The sequence below is a fragment of the Chlamydotis macqueenii genome, chromosome 6 (assembly GCF_036417535.1).
Source record: "Chlamydotis macqueenii isolate bChlMac1 chromosome 6, bChlMac1.mat, whole genome shotgun sequence".
Classification (NCBI taxonomy): domain Eukaryota; kingdom Metazoa; phylum Chordata; class Aves; order Otidiformes; family Otididae; genus Chlamydotis; species Chlamydotis macqueenii.
The window spans coordinates 5795862-5817837 of NC_141561.1; the positions used below are offsets into that span (position 1 = coordinate 5795862).

Below are 21976 nucleotides of genomic sequence, written 5' to 3' on the forward strand. Positions count from 1 at the left end.
ATAAAAATTGCTGTCTACTTAAAATGGTAGGGGTTTATAATTTGGATTATACCATCTGAATCCAAGTTCAAATTGAAACTCAGAAAATTCTGTAGTATTATCTGTATTTGAAACCCAGAGGAATCGTTATTAGTTTGGTGAAAACTAATTTATTGGATATTTTCAGACTGTGCAGCAAAAAAGTATACTTTTTTCTTTTCTTAAGCTGTTATGAAGTACCTGTAAAATCAGAAAATATTCTCCAATGTAATGTATAGAACAGAGGAACAGAGAAGTTTTACATTGCTGTGAATAAATAACCTTTATCAGTACTTCAGGGAAAAAAAAAAAAATTTGCCTTGGACTGTTTTTGAACAATTATATCAAAATACCATAGTTGACACATTTTACAGCTGTGTTTAATGAAAACTTAATTCAGGATACAAAAGATAGGCAAGTAAGGCATGTGACTGTAAAAATATGAAAATTTTAAGGAAATTATGTGTTAGCTGACGTTTGATTTAAGTGTTTTTCAAACATTTATCCCATTAGAAAAAAAAAAAAGACAACATATTTATTGTGATTTTTAACAGGGGTAGTAGTTTCCATCTGTTGTCATGATCCTGTTGAGTTATATGTGCAGTACTAAAAAACCAACAGAAAACCTAGAATCCTGATTTAATTATTTCAAATATAATTTTTAAAAAGGAAAAAGAACGAGGAATTAAATATTATAGCATTGGTACCATTCTTCTGTTTACTCTGAGACATATTAATAAAGTTTTAATTGGCAGGTTTTAGAGTTACAGGTACTTGGACTGAAGTAACTGAATTAATCTAAGGATCATTGCAATGTGTTTTATAGGAAATGATACAATCTATTGGACAGACATGGGTTTCAACAAAATTAGCAGATCTAAACGAGACCAAACATGGAAAGAAGACATTGTTACAAATGGTTTGGGAAGAGTTGAAGGCATTGCAGTGGACTGGATAGCAGGTAGGTCTTAATCTGTTCAGGAATTGTCGTGACTTCTCACAGTACACTCTTGGATCTTCAGCTCAGGACTAAATAACTTGGTTTGCTTTCAACTCTAATTCCTAATATTCCAAATGTCTAGATATTTTTATTTGAAGATACCACCACTGGTTTTTTTGCAGTTTTACTACAGACAGAAAAATTATTTAAGTATCTTGGATACTATTTCTTAGATGCACAGACTCCGCGGTGACAACCATGAATACAAGTTTATACTTCAAAACAGAAGTCTGAATAGGACTAGAAATTGTAAATGTGAGATACATATGAGTTAAAATACAGCAGTTAGTTGCTGGTCCTAACTTACATACTTAAGATTTAAACACTTTTCAAGTAGTCTTTTCTTTTTCCAGTAACTTCAAGGTATTTTTCCTAGGTAACATATATTGGACGGATCATGGCTTCAACTTAATTGAAGTTGCCAGGCTCAACGGCTCGTTCCGATATGTAATTATATCCCAGGGTTTGGACCAGCCGAGATCTGTTGCGGTACACCCAGAAAAAGGGTAACATTACCATGGCTACTTGCATTTCTTTTAAAGTTTTCATGCTAGGACTGAAGCTCTTAAATAAGTAAATTGAGGCCTTCGTTCTAATAGATAAGCGCTTGATAGAACCCAAAAGGATTGTATTTGAAAATATTGTGCTGAACACAGGTGGAAGGAAGTGTTATTTTTACCATACACTGAGCTTTTTTCATCGATCTCTGTACACATGACAGACTGTACTTTGCAAAACAGTGTTCATTTTGTAAGACATTTCAACTGAAGTTTAGACGTTGCTTGGAAGTGCGCTTAAATACGTTCTTAAGTTTCCAGTAAATCCAAGTAAGTCACATTATCTAATGAAGACCTTGATGTCATGATAAAATCATAGAACAGAGTAATCCTTGGCAGTTATAAATTCTAGTATCATGTAAAGTCCCACTACAACAGCTGAGGACATTGCCCAGAGTAGCTGAAAGTAATGTGAGATGAAGCATGTGGAGAAGAAACTAAGGGTTGTCAAAAATGACATCTGTATTCATCCAACTGTTTGTTGAGAGTAGAGACTACACTGTAGCATTAACAGAAACAGAGAACGTTCTGTCCTCTTTGAGCTCCAAAACCAGAAATCATTGTGACAATGTTCATACAGCACCACTGGTTGCTTGGCAGTATCTGCTAACAGTTTAGGATTAATGTTGTTCTTCAGAGTAGGATCTTCTCCAGATCCTGGTCAGGATCTGTCTGAATTATTATATTTTTGCCTTTAATATACCAGAATAGCTGTGCTCTTCTGTTAGAAGAAGAAAAAAAAAATAAAAAAAAAAAAACAAAAAGCTTTTGAAGGTAAGTACACGGAAGCCAGGTAAAATTCTGTAGTCATTCTCCCCTTGCCCTGACTTCACGTTCTTCATTTCTCTTGAAGCTTGAGTTGACGACTATAAGAATGGAGAGGAAAATAGCAGTTATTAGATCCCATTGAATCTGCCAGTTATACAAGATGTGAAGCAGCCAGCATTCAGCTGGTTGGTAACATTATTTATGGTTACTAAGGGAAAAGTTAAGAATGTGTAGTCCTACAAAGGAATGTCTTTGTCCCTCAGCAGGTATACTTATTCATATACACTTGGCTGACTTTTTTTTCCAATTAAATAATAGATTTGTGATCAAGCTCAGAATGGTGATCTAAATATGGAGTTAAGCTCATACTGAAATAATTTTTAGATTTTGAAGATTCTTCCGTCAAAAACATTTTGGGAATTTCATTTGTGTTTAGGGTTTTGGACAGGGGAGTTTAAACTCTGATTTGATTTTTTTATTTTTTTTTTTTTTTTTTTAAGAAAAGTTTTCTTGGAAGTTGATTCTAGGGCAGCAAGTTCCACCACTTGCATATCCATGTCTGCTATGTAAATTTCATATGGGATCGCTCCAAAAGATATTGAGTTGTAGTTACTCTAGCATTGCAGTATATACACCAAATGTGTTGGTAGCATATTGCTACCTACAAAGGTCCAGGAAACAAGTGGTTTAGATATTGCTTTCTAGAACTTTGGGGAGGATATGGAAAGGTCAATTTTTTCTATACTAGTTAGTAGTTTATGTAAGTTTATATGTCAATATATTTATAATCATTAATTCTCTAAGACAGTATTATGTAACTTGCCCTACATTTTTGGGAGCTATTCAAGATTTTCTTTGGGGGATTCTAGATTCATTTAACCTACTAATTATGGTGGGGTTTTTTCGCAGAGTAACTAGTCTAAGGAAAGAGCACGGAATGTTTGCTTCAAGTATATTGAATGCGTTTCTTTCTGTAGTCAACTTTATATTCAGTATATATATACTGTGCCAGTAAGTATATAGCAATATAAAATTAGATAAATAAGATGCCAATTCTTCCCATGAGCATTAGGAAAAATATTTTCTTCCCAAATAAAATCCATTTGCTCTACTACTTTCCACAGTGCTCCTCATTGCTTCATATTTAAGATATTTCTAAGTTAGACGTACATCTCTTGTTGTTATCACATCATTTGTTAGTAATTACATGTGAGAGTTTCTGTTCCAGTATTTTTTTTTCTAATTTGCTTTTATTTTCCCAAGCACAAAGCTGAATTCTTTAAGGAATAGAACTGACAGATCAATTATGATTTTAAGAATTACTTCATATATGTAATTTGCAAAAAAATCTCTCAACAGTGTTATATGAAACAAGTATTATGATACACTTAATCTCTAAAGATTATTTAGAGACATGAGCCTTATAAGGTTTTTTAAATACCTATTTAATGGTAATTTTGCGAGTTTTTTTGCAATTTAAGTACAGTGTTACATATTTACAACTCTTATTTTGATGCTAAATTTTAATTAGTAATTTCTACACTATTTTAGGTATTTATTTTGGACAGAGTGGGGACAGACTCCTTGCATAGGCAAGGCACATTTAGACGGATCTGAGAAGGTTGTGCTTGTGAGCCTGGGGATTGCGTGGCCTAATGGGATATCCATCGACTATGAGGTTAGTTCCTCCATCTTACAGTATGTATTAAAATGTACAGTATTTGTTGTGTTTCATTAAAGCCAGCCGGGTCTTCCACTTTGATGTAATCTTAATAACTTTTAAATACTTGGACAAGACTATTGATATTTCCTTTAAAATTAATCTTTAGGAAAATAAATTATATTGGTGTGATGCTCGTACTGACAAGATAGAAAGAATTGACCTTGAGAGTGGAGGAAATCGGGAGATTGTGCTGTCAGGGAGCAATGTGGATATGTTTTCAGTTGCGGTGTTTGGAGCTTACATCTACTGGTCTGACAGGTAATTTATTTTTCATAAGTATTTGAGTCTCAAAATGTTATTTCAGTGCCAGGTGCTTCACCTTTGTAGGATTAGCCATTCCTTAGCAAGGTCACAGAACGGATCTCAGAAATCTATGCAATTTCCATAGAAAGGGCGTTTCTGATGCTGAAAACTGAAGCATTATCATCAGTGTCATAGATGAGAACAGGTTTCTTCACCTTCTGTTAGGTGAACTCTCCACTGCCCTTCAGTCATTTGTTTGGTGTGGATTAGTTGAGGATTGTTGATGAGACATCTTCAACTTTTTTGGCAGAGCACATGCAAATGGCTCTATTAGAAGAGGCCACAAGAATGAGGCCACGGATGCTGTGACGATGAGGACTGGCCTTGGAATAAACCTGAAGGAAGTGAAAGTCTTTAATAGAGCACGAGAGAAAGGTTGGCTGTTCTTAAGGATGCTATTAATTGTTTTAATATCACCTGCTACTTTTTATATATATTAAAGCATATCAAAGAGTAGGTAATCACTGATTCTATCTTCACTTTGTGCTCTTGAAGTATTTTTTTAAGCTAAAATCAGTGTACTAAAGAAAACATAAAGTACAAAAGCTACTAAAATTCTTCTGAGTGTTTTAAGGTGAAAATCTAAAACCAAAACACTTTCATTCCAAATTTGCTGGATTTGGTTTTCTTTTGGTTTGGTTTTTTTTAAAAAAAAAAAAAGCAAAAAATAGTCTTAGGAATGAGAGCGACCTTGATCTGTGCTTTAAAGAGCAGTAATCCTGGGCAGTCTTAAATTTCTATTGGAAAGCAAACCAGAATTCTTTTTCACAGCTAGAAATTCCCAGCTTATATGTCACAAATATTTATTTTCTGAAATTACCTGGTTTTGAGTCCTAGTTTTATTATGTGGGAAGAGACCTTACGAATAATCAGATTTCCTTTATATTCAATTTGTTTAGTAAATTCAAGAGACAGAAGTTATCATATACTCTCAGTGATTTATAGTATCGATGGTTAAATTTTATTCTCCACTACCTGACTAAGACTAATCTTGCTTTTAGCTGTCTTTTTACTCTTTTCTTGAAAAATTTGTTTTAATGAGGAGAGATGGTTAGAAGTCTACCAAAAATTATGATGATTTCCTCAGAACAAACTGCTACCAGGCTATCCAGACAAAATTTTCTATAAATATATTTAAAAAGAGAGAAAAAAAAGTTACTGTAATAAAAGATAAACTTTTAAAGACGAATATATCTCTGGTGTTGTTGGTGCTTAAAAGTAGCTTTGATCACTGCATTACATACCAGAACATCCTGGGTTTTTTATATACATTTTCCCTAAATACCTGCATTAAATATGACATATAAAGTTAGTCTACATTTTGAAAGAAAACATATTTAACAATCAATAAGAAAAACTTTCTTTTCATTTATTTTCAAGGGTTTTTAAAAGTTTTGAAAAAATTAATTTGCAAACATATGCATATTAATTTTACTAAGAATTTCTGCATGTAATTTCAGAGTACAGTGGGCATCATATTTTGTGGATAAAAATAAAAGCCACACAAATTTATTGTTTCTTTTAACTAGGCTAGAAATAGTTAATGTCTGCTTGCTTGGAAGGGCTTTATATTATAGAATTAGGAGAACAGCACAATGGGATAAAACAATGCTTCTTTATACGTAATGATATTCTTGATAGCTTTAAAGACTTAATCGCATTAGGAACAGGAGAAATGGTTACTGAGGCTAAATTTCTTCTGATGTTAGTATGAAAAACATAACTGGATGATTTTTTTTAATACGTTTTTCAAATTTTACTAGGGTACAAATGGTTAATGTCTTTGGGAGGGGCTGTCAGTGAGCCAGGAGGACAAAAGGGAAAAAAACAGGTGACAAATGTTTTTGGAATGTTTTTCTATATCACACTATTTTATATATATATATATATTTAAGGTCATTGAACTAGAAGTAATTAACTGTTTAAAAAAACTGTAATTAGTTAGCTTCCTGACCTTCTATTATTAAAACAAAGAAACCCCCAAAGAGACAAAACAGAACCCCACACAAAAATAACAACCTGTGATGATTGTGATTAATGCGCTTTTTCTTTTTTAAACAAGTTTTACCCTTTCTGATGAGCCAATCTTGCAGTACTATTCGCAAGCCGATTCCTGTCCTTCAGTGCTGTTTTACATATGTGCAAGGACAAGCCCTAACAACTTTGGTTTCTGTACTGACCATTTAAAAAAGATATTTAGAGCTTGTGATCTATGGAAGCATTGAAGTTTTCAAAGAGAGATTTTTAGAAGCTTGAGGATCTCTGTCATATATTTTCCATTCTCTTCTCAACCTCTCATCCTTCCAAACAGATATTAACTTTTCTAGCCTAATATAATTTTCAAAGAATCTTTAAAACCAACCAAGTGTAAAAATGTATACAGCCAAATTTCCAAATGTTTTCACATAACTTTAGAGGAATGTGTCTCATGTAATTTTACCTAGGAACACAAAATTCAACGTTTCTAATTTTAAGAGCAAGTGAACTCTTCTCCTCCTTTATTTTTTCCTTAAAATTGTCTTCAACTAGAGATCTAGCAGTTAGAAAATATAATCACCAATACTTTCAGACACTACATATTCACCAAAAATTATTATGGTTTTCTACCTGAAAACAGTCTATTTAAAATGTTTTCTTCTTCTTCACTATGTGGAAAACTTTCAGAAATGGGATAATGACTATACTGAAAGAGCTGAATTGTTACATGGAAAGTGCTGTCAGAAGCAGAAACTAAGTTATCTAAACTAATTATAATAGTAATTCATATGTAGTCCAAAAAAGACAAAGGAAAATATCTCATAATTATTGATTATTACTGTAGTTTTAAATATTGCTTGCAACAAGTGTAGTTTAAGTCATTGAACTCACTAATTTGACAATGATTTCTTAATGGTATGGATTTGTCAGGGAGTAAGTTTTTAAAGTCAGATTTTAAAGGAAATTTGAGCAAAATGTTAGGAAATGTCTTTATTAAAAACAAAGAACTTGGTTGACACAGTTTTGCACCTGTCAATATGTATGTTTCGATTCTGAAAGTAATTTTCTAAGAACAGTACTGTATTCTAATGTTATCTAAATTTGAGTTTTTGCCAGTAACAGGTGTGTTAAAAAATACATAAATCTCTCAAAGCACTTGAAACAGTCTTTAAGTCTTTGGCTGATCATAGAGGAATAACCTATTTTATCGTTTCTTAATAAAATACATGCTCTTGTGAATATGAAAGGACTCTATTTGCTCATTAACTGTATTTTTTAAAATTGTCTTTAGGTTGTGATTAAAGTTACATTCTTTGCTATTTTGACCTGGTTTTTACTTGTGAATATTGTATAAACAGTTTTAAGATAATGATTTTTTTGACTACATAAAATTACACTTTTATTTAAGTTAGCTAAGTGTAATATTATAAAAGGTAGGTGTGGGTTTGTTTGGTTTTTGTTTTTGTTTTTGTTTTTTTTTTTACAGGTACTAACATTTGTGCCAAGCATAATGGTGGATGTCATCAACTTTGCCTTTATCGGGGAAATGCACGGAGAACGTGTGCTTGTGCACATGGCTATCTTGCAGAAGATGGAGTTACTTGCCTGAGACATGAAGGTTACCTGCTGTACTCCGGAAGGACAATATTGAAAAGTATACATCTTTCAGATGAAACCAACTTAAATTCACCAGTGAGGCCATATGAAAATCCAGACTACTTCAAAAACGTAATAGCTCTTGCTTTTGACTACAGTCTGAAGGGGAGTGGTACAAATCGCATATTCTTTAGTGATGCGCACTTTGGAAATATACAAGTTATTAAAGACAACTGGGCTGACAGGAAAGTGCTAATTGAAAGTAAGTAAAAAAATATTTCCTGAAATATTTATTTTATTTCAATAAACTTTATTAAGTAAAAAGTTGATAGTCACTTGACGTTATAGGCTAAAAAAATGTCACTGAAGTTTTACCATGCTTAAGTATATAACATAATTAAGCATGGTAAAATAAGTATATAACAATAAGTATATAACATAATTATTGTAATTTATCCCCATAGGATATATTTAAACATTGTCATTAGAATTACAACTTCAAAATAATTTATTTTGTAACAATCTTACGACATGTGAAGTATGTTACTAGAAAACAGAAGTGATATAATAGTACTTTATTTGTATTACTGTGATTTAAGTAGCTTTACTGTTGAAACCTCTGTGCACTGCTTGGAAATGAAAGTATTTTGCAACTTAGGCCTTATTAAAATCTTCTGAGGATCTGGCAACGAGATCTTTATCAACATAACTTTAATACAAGGTGTAGGTAAAATATTATCATAGTTTGTCAAGATAAAATTAGAATTTGAAGAGAATCTGAATGCAGATCTGTAAGAAATATATCCTTAATGCTAAATGTCCAAAAAGCTGTCCTACAGAAATCTGAATTCTGAAAACTTCTGCTGTCTTTCATTTCTGTTCCAATTTAATTGTTCTAAAATATGCAATAACCCTCATTCACCTGTAGTCAGTTATCAGATGCATATATTTACTGTTTCCTTTCTTCCTTGTCATTTTTATCTGGTTTTTTTGGGATGTTGCAGTTCATTTTGGTAACTGTTTTCCAATATATCTGAAGTGTTGTATGGTTTTTACCTTTTATGTTGTGGATAATTCCCATCTGAATTTCTGATGTACGTTATGTTGCCTATGGCATTTACTGTATTTAGCTATTTGTTTGCGTCAAACTGTTTAAGAAGACCAAAGAAAGTGATTAGGAAAAATGGAAGTACATTTGATGTGGAACATATTGCCTTTGCTGCTGGATATTAATGGGAATAGAAATTTTAGAAATTGAAGTAGTTAAATAGCTGCAAACTGACGAAATATTATTCTTCAACTGACGTTGGATGATTCATATCATTATGTACCTATGCACTGTGGTTCTGGAAAGGTGTAAGTGGTCGTGAAAACTATTGACAGTAATGAATGGAAAAGCATTTTTTTTTTTTTTTTTTACTTGGAGTTTTTGTACATATTTTTGAGAAATTAATGGTAAAGAGAAACTGAGCAATGTTATCAAGACGTTCTCCTTACTCCCAGGAAAGCATTAAAAGCTGGGGATTCAGGGTTGAGGTTAGCCATACAAGAGACAGAAACAGCTCACAGAAATGCGCGGTGGTGATGCACAAGCACTATTTTAACTCTGATGTTATAGGAAGAGATGAAAAGTGTAATTTTTTTTTTTACATTTAAAATAGACAAAGAAGAGAAAGAAATACTGGTGAAGCACCAGTGCAGATACAAATTGACTTTTTAAAGGAACAATAAAGTATTCCTCATGATGTTATAATAGGTTGTTGTACAAGAGCTAAAGACATTCCATAAAGCATAGTTGAGAATTATAGTTTTAAGAAATTGTTAGGAAATGTTTCTACTTGTAATCTTAATATGCCCAATTTCATTTTTCATTAGCAGAGTCAGCACTCTGAATAATTGAATGTCAGATGAAATTTTGTATCCTTGCAAAAATTTTGCTATATATGCTTGTGAAAAATATGGTGTTTGTTTTCTAGAAATGCTGCAGTTGTTTTTTTTTCATTGGAAAAGAGAAGGGATATCACATCCCAGTATGTGTTAGTTTATTTTTCTCCCTCGTGTATTTTAAACCCCTTTTCTTTATGTTGAGTCATTCAGTTTAAACTGGTATTTTTGTATCCTTCCTTTCCACAGTCTGCACATGCTTATCTCTCACTGTGAACAGGAAAGAGCTCATGAGGCTGCTTGATGTAGTGAAAGTATTTGACCAGCAGTGATACCTATAAAGGAAAAAGCAGTGGTAAGACTGGTTGACACCAGTGCTTCCATTCACTGGAAGAAGTAAAATTCTAAAATTTTCTGATTGCCATGTTAACTGTATGTGATTACATAGAAATTAAGTGGAATCCAGCTGAGGGATTTTGGTAGTAGTTTTTCCCTGCAGGATTTAAAAATAACATCTTTGACATTCGTTTTGCTCTTTTTCCTCCAAAATGATTAGTACACATCTGTAGCAAGTTTTACTTTATTAGGAAGACATTCAAAACCACTTTGGAAACATCTAGAGTGGTTCTAACAATTCCACAACTCCTTTCTACATCATTAAGTTGAAGTCTACAAATCATGCAAACCTTTCCTCAGTATTTGACTCAAATAGAGAAAATAGAGTACATCATATACAAGATACTATTGTCCTAGGTTTTTACTTTGCTGAATGGAGATCTGCTTATAAAGGATCCGTTAGCTAGTGGATTTCTACCTCACTGAAATCAGATATGCCACTCAAATCTAACATGTTCACGAACTTTTCTGCACGCTAAAACCAGAGTTAAGAAATATAAAGAGCCCTTTATTAAACAGGTTTTCAGTTCACTAAAAACAGATTTACAACTCACAAGCAACCCATTATCTAATATGTTTTTACCTCACTGAGAACAGATTTACTACCCAGGAACAACCCGTTATCTAACATGTTTCCAGTTCATTGAAAATAGATTTACAACCCATACGCAAGCTATTATCTAACATAGTTCCGACTCACTGAATATTGATTTGGAATTCATAAACAACCCATTATCTGACAAATTTTCACCTCACTGAACAGATTTGCAACTCATAAACAACGCATTAGCTAACACATTTTCGGCTCAGAGAAAGTAGATTTACAGCATATAAACAACTTTATTTAACTTGTTCCAGTTCACTGAAAACAGATTCAAAACTCACCAAGAACCCGGTACCTGATAGGGTTCTGTCTTCAGCAGGAAGAAACAATAACAACAACAACAAAAAACAGTGTAGCATGTGCATAGTATGCCATACCCTAACACCTTTGATTTTTGTGCAGCGTAGGCTTTTGGAGTGAATTCTTTCTTATCTCTGAACTCTACTGATGAAATGAGCATTATTTCCTTTGATCAGTTAGTAGGGACTTTTTCTTCTTTATAAGTAACTTCATGGAGTTAATCTTTCTTGATTACAAAATTTAAAAAATGCACCTTGTTCATGGCTGTGACTTCCTACAAACATTCTTTTGGGTGATGAATTATCTAGACATTCCATATTGCTCATGATTTTACTGCTATAGCATCGTGTTCGGTTTAATCCAGTCTGCAGGCATTTTAAAAGTAACTTATCAATGCAGCAATACCTACTTTAAAGATCTTGTGACATGACTGCTGGCTGTATTGTGCATTTTGATCTCAGCATTTCCTTCCAAAAAGTTAAAATTTACTGTCTTTCTTCCTTTAAGTACACACTTTGAGAAGTATCAGGCTATGAAGGAATGAATAGGTACTTACTGTGTGGTCCCACCCACCTGCTAAATTCTTTTTAACTTTCCACTTTTTAGGTGTAACGATCAACATTGCAGTTTGCTTTACATTAGACTGCTTGTGCTTCTAACCTGTAATCTAAGCTAGCTATACCTTTGTGTACTTTTGTGTCCTGTTGTGTTGTAAAAGCTTCATCAACCTGTTAAGGCAAAATGTGCGTTCTTTTACAGTTCCAGGAAATGGATGCAGTCTCTCAGGGGCCTTTTTGTCTCAGTTGCACTGAGTTTAAATCAATATATTGAGGTGGAAATCTCCAAGTAATCTTTACAATTTTGCAGAATCATAGAATCTTGGAAGGTTGGAAAAGACCTCCAAGATCATCAAGTCCAACCGTCAACCTAACACCACCATGTCCACTAAACCATGTCCTGAAGTGCCACGTCTACATGTTCTCTGAACACCTCCAGGCACAGTGACTGCACCACTGCCCTCTGCAGCCTGTTCCAGTGCCTGATTGCTCTTTCAGTAAATAAATGTTTCCTAGTAGCTAACCCAAACTTCCCCTGCTATCACTTGAGGCCATTTCCTCTCGTCCTGTCAGTTTCTGTTCCACCCTGCCAGAAGCAGATCTTCTAACTGTTGCCAGTCTCTGGGAGAATTTCTTATGGAAAATGTAAGTTAAGATGAGGTAGTGGAGCAGTATACAGAAAGAAGGAAAAGAAATCGGTAGCGGTTAAAGGCATGGAGTTATGTAAAGAGGTATTTGGAAATAGGACTTGCTCAAAATTGCTACAAGTTATCAGTTCCATTTGGAACAATAGCATATTTCTCCTCTCAGAGAGAACCCAGGGGAGAATTTTACTCTTATTTTCTTTGTCATTAATCATTTCTAGACAGAAGAACACTATTATTTCAAACCTCTGAACCAATTTCTGTAGTATTCAAACTAGAAGCCATTTCAAAGGCACTCTGATAATCATATATGAAGTATTTTAACTCTTTATAGATCTAAATAGACCTAACTTCCCTCCGCAAGTAGTTGTAAAGTAGATTGAAACAACTGAATGAAAATGTTTCAACATGAGCATCATCTATATGGTATATGATATTTTTAATATTAGATGCTTATCCCCTCTCATACCACATCTCTGACTGTTGTTTGTTTTGTCAACTGGTGAACAGCAAGTTGACTTTATTTTTAATCATGTGATAATCTGAATAGACATCTCAGTCGGAGCCAGAGAAAGTCAGTGAAAAATAGTATATTATCCACAAAGTAGAATCTTTTTGGTTTTAATGGAGCAAAGAGCTAACGGGAGCTTTAGTTAAATTAAAATAATGAAGATCAATATGGTAAACTTTTTGTTTCCTGTTACAGATAAATGATTACCACTGTAGATTGACCCATTAAGCCCAAAATACATTATGCTGGATGGGATAAACATATGGGTTTTAAGTTCTGTAATATCCAAGTTTAAGCTCTAATTCACAAACCATCTGCTAAACTTCTCCTCTTCACTTTGGTGTCGTTCCTTCTCTGCCTGCCTAGTAGCAGAGTGCCAGAGGAACGTCTGTTTTCCTTCTTCCTTCCATGGTTAACATGACATTGTAGATCAGCAGCTCTGAAAAAGTCTAATATGTCTATCAAGTGAGAACTGACACAGTACCGTCTTAAACTCTCTCTCTGATAAACCATCTGTGTGAGCTATCTTCCAGCCCAGTAAAAATGCAATTAAAATTAGCTTTAGACAGTAGATGACATGCTGGTTGATGACTAATTTGCAGTGGGAAACAAGAAGCTCCTCAGAGCATTTCTGGAGAGTGTTTTCAGTTGTCCTGAGTTTTTTCAAAGCTTATGTTTATGCAAGGAAGACTTTTTTTTTATTTTTTTATTTTTTATTTTTTAATAAGAGTCTCGGCTTCTAAGCTAATAGTGTGGTCTCGTTTTTTATCATAGGTAAAAGTTTGAGATAATGTATTCATTAACCAAAGCTTGCCTCAGTGTATCTGTAGAAGAACAGTGCAGCACTCCAGCAGGTTTAATGTAGTGCTACACGCTAGAGAGAAGATCAATAAAGCAGTTAGAAAGTAAAAAAGAGAGAAGAGAGGAAAAAAAGGGGGAGGAAAGGCCAAGGAAAGCAAATGAGAAAGTATCTCATCTTCATACTTTTTCCTCTCTCATTGAGCTGGGTTTTTTTCCTAACTGTGTAAACAATGGCACGGAGAGATTTTGTCAGTGTAACGTCTTTCACAGCACAAAAGGAAGCGTTTTGTGAAAAAAACACTGCTTCTGTTTTGAACTTTAGGTGCTAGTGTCTAGAGAAGGCAAAAATCTTTTCACTGCTAACATAAAGTGTCAGATCCTGTGATGTATTGTAAGGCCTTTCACAGTCTGAATCTTTTAAAGGTGTTCCAATGTGTATGACTATTCTTTCTAACTAAATGGGTCCAATTTAACTGTCAAAAAGGCATTTAAGTTCCCATTTCTCTTACAGAGCATTAAATTTGGTACGTTGCATGAGGTCTCTTTAGTTTTGGACCTTTCTTCTGCAGGAAAGAAATGTTTAATCTGTTAAAAATAAATACTTTAATATTGTTGCTTTTCATTTCATAAATGAATTGGATTCATTATAATTATATATGTTGGAATATAGCTCTAGTGATTTTTACTGTTTAATGGAGGAAAGTGAGAGGCTATAGTTAAGTCTAGGACAAGTAGTAAAAACTAAAAGTTGTTGTTACAGCTGCTGCCTTGTTAGTGAAAACCAAAGCATCAGGTTTATCAACATAGTTTGTTTCTGTTTCATATTATGTTGGTTATTTTTTTTTCCCCTCATGATAAAAGAGCTAAATTTTTCTTTGAAGAAATATTATGGTGCACAAGAATGTAGACATAGAATTACATACATAATTGTTGTATTTAGTAACATAAACCAGCAAATATAATGATATTATGTACTGTGGCTGGACTAGTGTGGTTTTTAAATGCTGTGAACTGGGAGCCAAAAAAGGAACCCAGCAGTTATGCATATTTAAGCATAGTTCTTCAACAAGCTTACTATTTTCTGTGTCAATTTTTTCCTCATTTTGAAGTGTTGGTTACTTGTTCCATGTATATTCAGGAAAAAATGACCAAAATTTAGTACTGATGATTCTGTTTCCTCATTGTGAGTTTCTGAGCTCATCTGTTTGATACAGAAGTAAGCTAAACTGTAAAGCAAAGTGTACAGAAACCATCAGTGCTGACAGGGGACAAAAAAAGCTGCTGCCTTGTCTAGCTCCAAACTGGGCTTTACCAGTGCTGTACCACAAGTACATTGCATCAGTATCTAATGTGCTTCATTGCACAGAAATATCATCCATCTATCATATACTATTTGGTTGGTTGGTCAGTTCATAGAAGTATGATTGAAGTCGTCAACTGCAGGTTAGGTTCATGGTCTTTTTAGTCTAAATTTTGATGTTTCCTGCTCTGAATAGTCTCATCAGGTGTTTTGTATAGACTTGTTCACTGGTGGATTGTAAATATCCTACCACTTAGACACCTGCCTCTCTTTCAGACTGTATGTATTTCACAGATACAGTAATTACATAAATATATATATATATCTTCATTAACATAGACTGAAGCAATGTTATAAATCCAGAAAAATATTTACCTGGTAGTTTCTTTATGCTGAATATATTAAAAGTTTCTTCAGCAATTATCCAGTGTATGTATTTTCATTTTTATTTGCACATAGACCAAGTTTTTAGTTGTCATTAGGAAGACACCAAACATTTTGGAAGATGTCAGAATTCAGTATTATGCTTTCTACAAAAACAATGGATTTTTTTAAATTATTTTTTTTATTTCTGGATTCTAAAATTATTTTGTTTCTCTTTAGATTATTCCCAACAAATGTTCATTCTTTCTAGTACTGGCTACTGTAGCAAGTTTGAAAGAATAGTGATGTTACATCCGTGGAGGTGTTTATGGTGTCTTGAACTTAAGGTGTTGTCCTGAAGAACCCAAAGCCTTGGTTTATACTATCTTATTACGTTTAATAATCTTTAATGTTGAATAGCGTATAGCACGGTTTTGTATTTTGGAGATACAGAAAAATGATACAGATGTTTGCTAATTTGTGGTATAATTTTAGGAAAGTGCTGAAAAAAAATTTTTAAGCTGCACAGTGCAATGAAATAATTGGTTTTTACAGTTCAGAGTTGTTTATGTCATATTTGATATTTCAAATTTCTGTTAGAAGAGATGATGGCTTTGTCTTACATGTGACTGACGGAAGCAATTGAGAAACTAAATCACCCTCTAATTTTTGTAACAAATGGAACTCATCTTGCTTTTTTATTACAACTTATTATTATCTTAGAAATTTTGTGTAGCAGAAAGTCTTTGTGCTTTATAGCTACTTGAAGAGCGAAATAGAACGGTGAAGTTCTAATTGTGCGTTCAGTTAGGTATGTGAACTATAAACTCTTTTCTTCAGGTGCTTTATTGCTTGTGAGGCATTCTTTTCACCTCAGATGAAATGGTGGCCACCTGTTTACTATCACCATGATCTTAGATTGACAGAAAGCAGTATCATCTCCTCTGACCAGTCTGGTATAACAATTGTCAGGTTGCACCCTGAAAGGTAACTTCTGAAAGCTGATTCAGAGAATGAAAAAAGATAAAGCAGATGTTTAACGCTGAGTGCTGAACATTGATATCAGAACTTTGGAAAGTGCTGTTTATGCTCAATTTTATTACTTTGATGGCTTTTCAGTATTAAAAAAAATAATGATCCTGACAGTTGTTCTTGCTTTACAACTTTGCTAAAGAAAAGGAGTTGCTAAGAACGTGAAATTAAAGGGAAAAGAGTGAATGAAGTGATGCACCTGGAAAAGTTTTGACCGTAAACTTTCTAGAGAATTTTAAGACTAGAAGATAGGAGATATAAGTCTAGAAAACTGAGAAATAGTATATACATTACTGAAAGTCAGTGGCAACAACTAGTGTATAATTTAAAGTCTGTCATTTAGTATTTTTATTTGGTGTTTGCAATAATGAGGGAGCTCTAATCTGAGTTCTTCAGTTATTGATTTGTTGCTTGTCTGTTCCCTGGGAAAGTCAGATGAAGATCAGCATGACAATATTTATAGGCTGTATCTCATCTGTGGGATGCAATCCATCTTCGTTAAGTTCAGTAAAAGTGATAGATAGCATTTGGCAATGTAATGATGTGATCACTCTACCATCGCCTTTGTAAATCATAAGCTGTTGCATTCTCTTGTGTAGATATTTAATCAGTTACACACCCCATTACTGATTTAATTCAGAATGTCAGTGGCAGGTGAATAATGTGGGTATTTGTATATTAATATCATATTGTATTAATGTTCCTTTCATTTAAGTATGCTATTCATGTGAAAATCATAAACTGTTGCTTCATGGCTAGAATAAATTTAATCAGTGCTGTAGGCATCTAGTGCCATCAGTGTTTTAATTCAATATGTCAGTGAAACAAATGTGTTTCTCTTCATTTCCAGTTTCTTTATGGTTTACTAATTCAGAATATTATAGGATGCTGTGAAAATGTGAATCTCAGAGTAAACAAATTGCTAGTTTTCATCCTATCCGTAGATTTTGGTACTGAATCCAGCAAATGTATCACCAGTTAAGATGAGTATCTATTTCTCATGTACTTTAAAGTAACTGACTATCTAACTATAAATTACCTTTAAAAAAAAAAAAAAGTGCTCTAGAATATTCCCTAAGTAAGTGTGAAATAATGTGAAATAAGTGCAAATAGTATACATGCAAACTGGTAATATTATAACATTGTAATGCCGTTGCTTTGGAATCTTCTTCAGTGTCCTATCTTTGGCAATATGAAGTTGCTAGAATGTTTTAGTTTTAAGGAACCATCTGAAAGTGGCTAGAGGATCATTTCTAGGTCCATTCTATCCGCATTTGGCAGCTGTTTTATCATTGGTAAAAGGATTTATATGATTTTTTGGGATTCTTGACTAACCTCTAAAACAAAAAGTTTATTTTAACATAGAAACAGTATAAATTAACAAAAAAAATGATATTAGCACTGATAACTCGTTATACTGAAGATTTGTCTGAGTGGTGTACTGAAGAGACTTCATCCACCTCATACTACATGTGAAAAAGTTAGTTGTATATTTGTTGTAAGAATTTTTCTAAATCTTGGATCGCTGTAGCACCTATTCTGTAGGTCTTATGTCAATACTTTAAAACCACCTTACTTACAGATTTCTGTAACTCTTAAATGATTATCTTCTATATTGGTGGAGTTCTCAATTACATAAGTAAGGAACATGATAAAACTAAAAGTTGATTGGCAAATAAAAGAGTGCTTGGTATAAATCTTTCAGAATTTATACTTTTGGTAGAGCTCAGCAAATGCACTTGGTATGTGTTTGCGGCAGACAGTTTTATATTTAATTAGTTTTTTTCTTATCTTACATCAAAGCAATTGAATTCCTCAAAAAGAATTTTTTTTTTAAAGAAAAGCATATTTTTTTTACTCTGAATTTTTGTGGTTTTGGTGTTTATGAAAACATTATCATCCACAGGCTTGTCATCTGAAGTTTTTGATAGTTTCAGATTTAATTTGCTTGAAGATGTGATCATCTAATAAGGAGCCCTCTCTTCTTTTTTAGAAAGCATATAAACATCAAGCAGTTCCTGAAGTTTTATTTGTGATAAATTTTTTCCTTAATTGGAAATCAGATATTTGGTTTCAGACAGGCTTCACAGCCTGATTCTGTTATGGGTTATTTTCAGGTTTTTTGTTTGTTGGTTTTTTTGTTTGTTTGTTTGTTTTTCCTTTTCAGTGACTGTTTTAATCTTTGAAGTTCCCATTACGATATGTTTTTATCTTAGTTTCTTTATTTTTTTAAGCTGTTTCTATTGTTCTCTTTTAAATAACATGTCTTATTGATTGCTTTGTTTTAGTTGTACTCCGCTCAGTACATGTGGATATCTGACAAGATTTTTCAAAACTGCGCATTTTGGATATTTTATTGAAACAAGAGCAAGATGCCATTTTCATCTCTATGCTAAATGTTTGCTTGTCTCCACATACAGCATAACTTTCCATGACTCTGTTCTCTAAAAATTTAGAAATCACCATTTAATAAATAGCAATGTTGAATTAAATCTCCTTGTGTCACAATTTACAGACCTTGATAAGGTGTTGCAGTATGGTGTGCTGGTCCAGTTTAAGAATGTGAAGCTATATTTTCCAATTCCTGTAGAAAAACTGAGCTGTTCTCTTAAGTAAAGAAAATACGAGTAAACCTACGTCTTGTATATGATGAGCACTTTCGTGATTCTAGTTATGTTCTAGTTCATCACATCTAGCTGTGGCAGAATCATCGTTATCTTTTGTCTGCCACAGAATAGTTTTAGGCCATGTTGTATAAACAGTTTACTTTCAAATTCCTTGACAGATTCCAGCAAGGAACAGAAGTAAAGTTGATAGAAATTCAAGAGGTTACATCAGGGAATTTTTTTTTTTTTTTGGATAGTCATCTTTCAAATGAAGAGCGGGATTTGCAGCAAATCTTACTTAAATCCTCCCCTTCTAAGGGCTGTGTCTTTAACCACAAAACAAAGATCTGTTTTCATTTTTCTAAAAGCTTGCAGAGATATGAGAGGAAAAAGTAGTGCAACAAATGATCTGATGGTTTGTCCATTACAAATGAAATGCAGAATCAGTCAAAAAATGTCGATATATTTCAGTTGGTGATTTCTGAAACAAAAATTAAAATCTTTGCTATATCTCAATATGTTTTTGATGCTTAAATTTAAAAATAAATTAATAAGGCAACTAAGTATTGCATTTAAGGAGAGAATACTTGTAACATATTTATCTTTTTGACAGCCAAAATTATCTAAAGGCTTGTGTTTGCAATGGTCAGAAGAATTTTTAGTGATTTTTCAAATTACCTTCAATGCCATTTTTAAAGTTCAACTCATTCACTTTTTTGAGTTACTGGTAACTGAGAGGAATATATCTTTATTCATAAATTCTGCTTCATAACTAGGGAAACCCATTTTGTATATCCTCACCTCCATATGGAGTGTCATCTAATTCTTTCTTCAAGACAAGTCACTGAGACTTATCTACAGGTAGATGATGAAAATGTAGTCGGAAGGTCTCCAAATGTTTTAGCAAGAGACTAATTATTGGTCTCATAGTTTTGAATTTTTTTGCCTCATAATTTTGATTTAGTGTTAACACTTTCAGTGTGATCAAACTTATTTTGGGACTTTGTATTCTGTATATATGAATTACATGGTAAAAGTTACATCTTCCAGCAAGCCCAATGTAAATCGTAATAACCAGCATAATGGAATCTTTATTTCTAGATTTTTACCTTCTGTAGCTCATTAATAAGCTGCATGAACATTCTGGTTTAAAATTGTTTCTAACAAAATAATAAGTGAAGTAATCAACGTACATTTTTGAAGTAATTCAAAAATAATGGTAGGAAATAATTACTCCTATTTCTCACAGTCTGTCACTTTTATATATTGGAATCACATACAATGTATCTTTTCTGGACGTTAAATATGTGCTTTAGCTGCCTATTAATATTTGCTTTTCTTTCCAGCTCACGGTTTCTTTATGTAGAATGAAAGAGTGTGGTATTGTGCTTTATTAACCATGTATTGATGCTGAGACCTTCAGAATTGGTCTTTTTTTAGGTGTTTAAAAAAAAAGACTATATAGTTAATAAAAACAGGACACTTTGATCCCTATTAATGTAACGTGTATCTGTGTTAGAAAATACCTTGAAAGAAAATGCTAAATAATGCAAGTAATTAGTGAAAACATGGCCAAGACTTGGCTTTAATGATGTTTGAGGTTGTGTCTAAATTATTGCTGTCTTGAATAAAAGCTTATTATTTCTAATGTATTATCTGGGGAAACTGTAGTAACAATATTAATTTAATGAATGTTAGAGTTGACAAATACAGTACAGGGATTTTAATAATGATCTTCCTCTCTATGTTTTTTTTTAATTTAAATTTATGAAAAAATAAGAAGACAGATTCCAATAAAAAATAAACAGGTGAAATGATAAAAGAATTGACCGTCAGTAGACTGAAATAGCTGAACTCTGTGATTTTCTAGGATCAGCTTTGAGGAAAAAGAAAAACAAACTTCTTGTTAGAACCAATTTTATTTGCTCTCTCTGTAACTATGTCTTCCAGATGTTGGGTCAGTGGAGGGGCTTGCTTATCACAGAGCTTGGGACACTCTGTATTGGACCAGCTCAACCACATCCTCGATAACTAGGCACACTGTTGACCAGAGACGTCGAGGAGCTTTCAACCGAGAAGCAGTAATAACAATGTCTGAAGATGATCATCCACACGTGTTAGCTCTAGACGAATGTCAAAAGTATGTATTATATCTTTCTTAACAGATTTTAGGTTTTGCCCCGTGTCAAGGATGCAGCAGCACTTTGTTATTTCACAGTCAAGTAATACTGCTGAACCCTGTGGAGGTTAAGTACATTTCTTGGTTTAGGAGACAAAGTTTAGTATTAATTTTCTTAAAGCAATTGCAGAATTAAGATACAACAGTTTATATGTTTTGATGTTTCAGATCAAGTAATCATTACATTTTCATGTAATGTTTAAAAATTCAAGCTAGTTTTAAGAAAAGTGAGTTAAATGCAAAGTAATAAGAGTGATCATTTTACTGATTTCATCAGACATTTACTCTAAATGCTTAAATAAAAACAAAGTTAATTTAAGCATTTACAAAAAGGAATCTGAGTTTCTTGTGTGGCAAGTAGACAGACCCATGTGTTTACTACAAGGATCAGGGTTATATAAATTTATATAATGAGAGATGTACAACATGCTTGTGGAGATCATTCTGGAAAGAATTCGGATTTAGTTCCCGTCCTGCCACTCTCAAGATGACTGTTTCCTAGTACGATACTAGAAGGGTTTATATTTCTACTTCAGCCTCTTGTTAATAAGCGTCTTACAGATTTGAGTTACTTTGTCTTTTTTTCAGAATTAACAGAGAATATTAATCTGCTTTTTCTGCTTCTTGTAACTGTCTCCCTTTTGGGGAGGCTAGGCTACATTTCTGCCTTACATTCTATTTTTAATTTGTGATAGCTGAACATACGATGTTGCATGGGTAGTCAAGGAGGTGGTTTCCATGTGTAACTTTACATACAGTTTATGCAAATTACGAGTTTATGCTGTATTATAAAGTAAGATTTATCTAGGTATCATAAAAAACCCAGCTAAATACTGATGGAGATTGCTATGAGAGCA

General features: G+C 33.1%; 1 protein-coding gene across 1 annotated transcript in view; it reads left to right on the forward strand.

Annotated features, from left to right (window-relative positions):
- LRP1B (LDL receptor related protein 1B) overlaps nt 1–21976 on the forward strand; it is a 579931-nt gene that overhangs the window by 406645 nt on the left and 151310 nt on the right. The window contains exons 38-44 of the mRNA XM_086750558.1: nt 845–979; nt 1395–1524; nt 3895–4021; nt 4173–4324; nt 4620–4744; nt 7833–8204; nt 20891–21080. Coding sequence (XP_086606684.1) covers nt 845–979; nt 1395–1524; nt 3895–4021; nt 4173–4324; nt 4620–4744; nt 7833–8204; nt 20891–21080 — 1231 coding nt within the window. The remainder of the gene's footprint in view (nt 1–844; nt 980–1394; nt 1525–3894; nt 4022–4172; nt 4325–4619; nt 4745–7832; nt 8205–20890; nt 21081–21976) is intronic.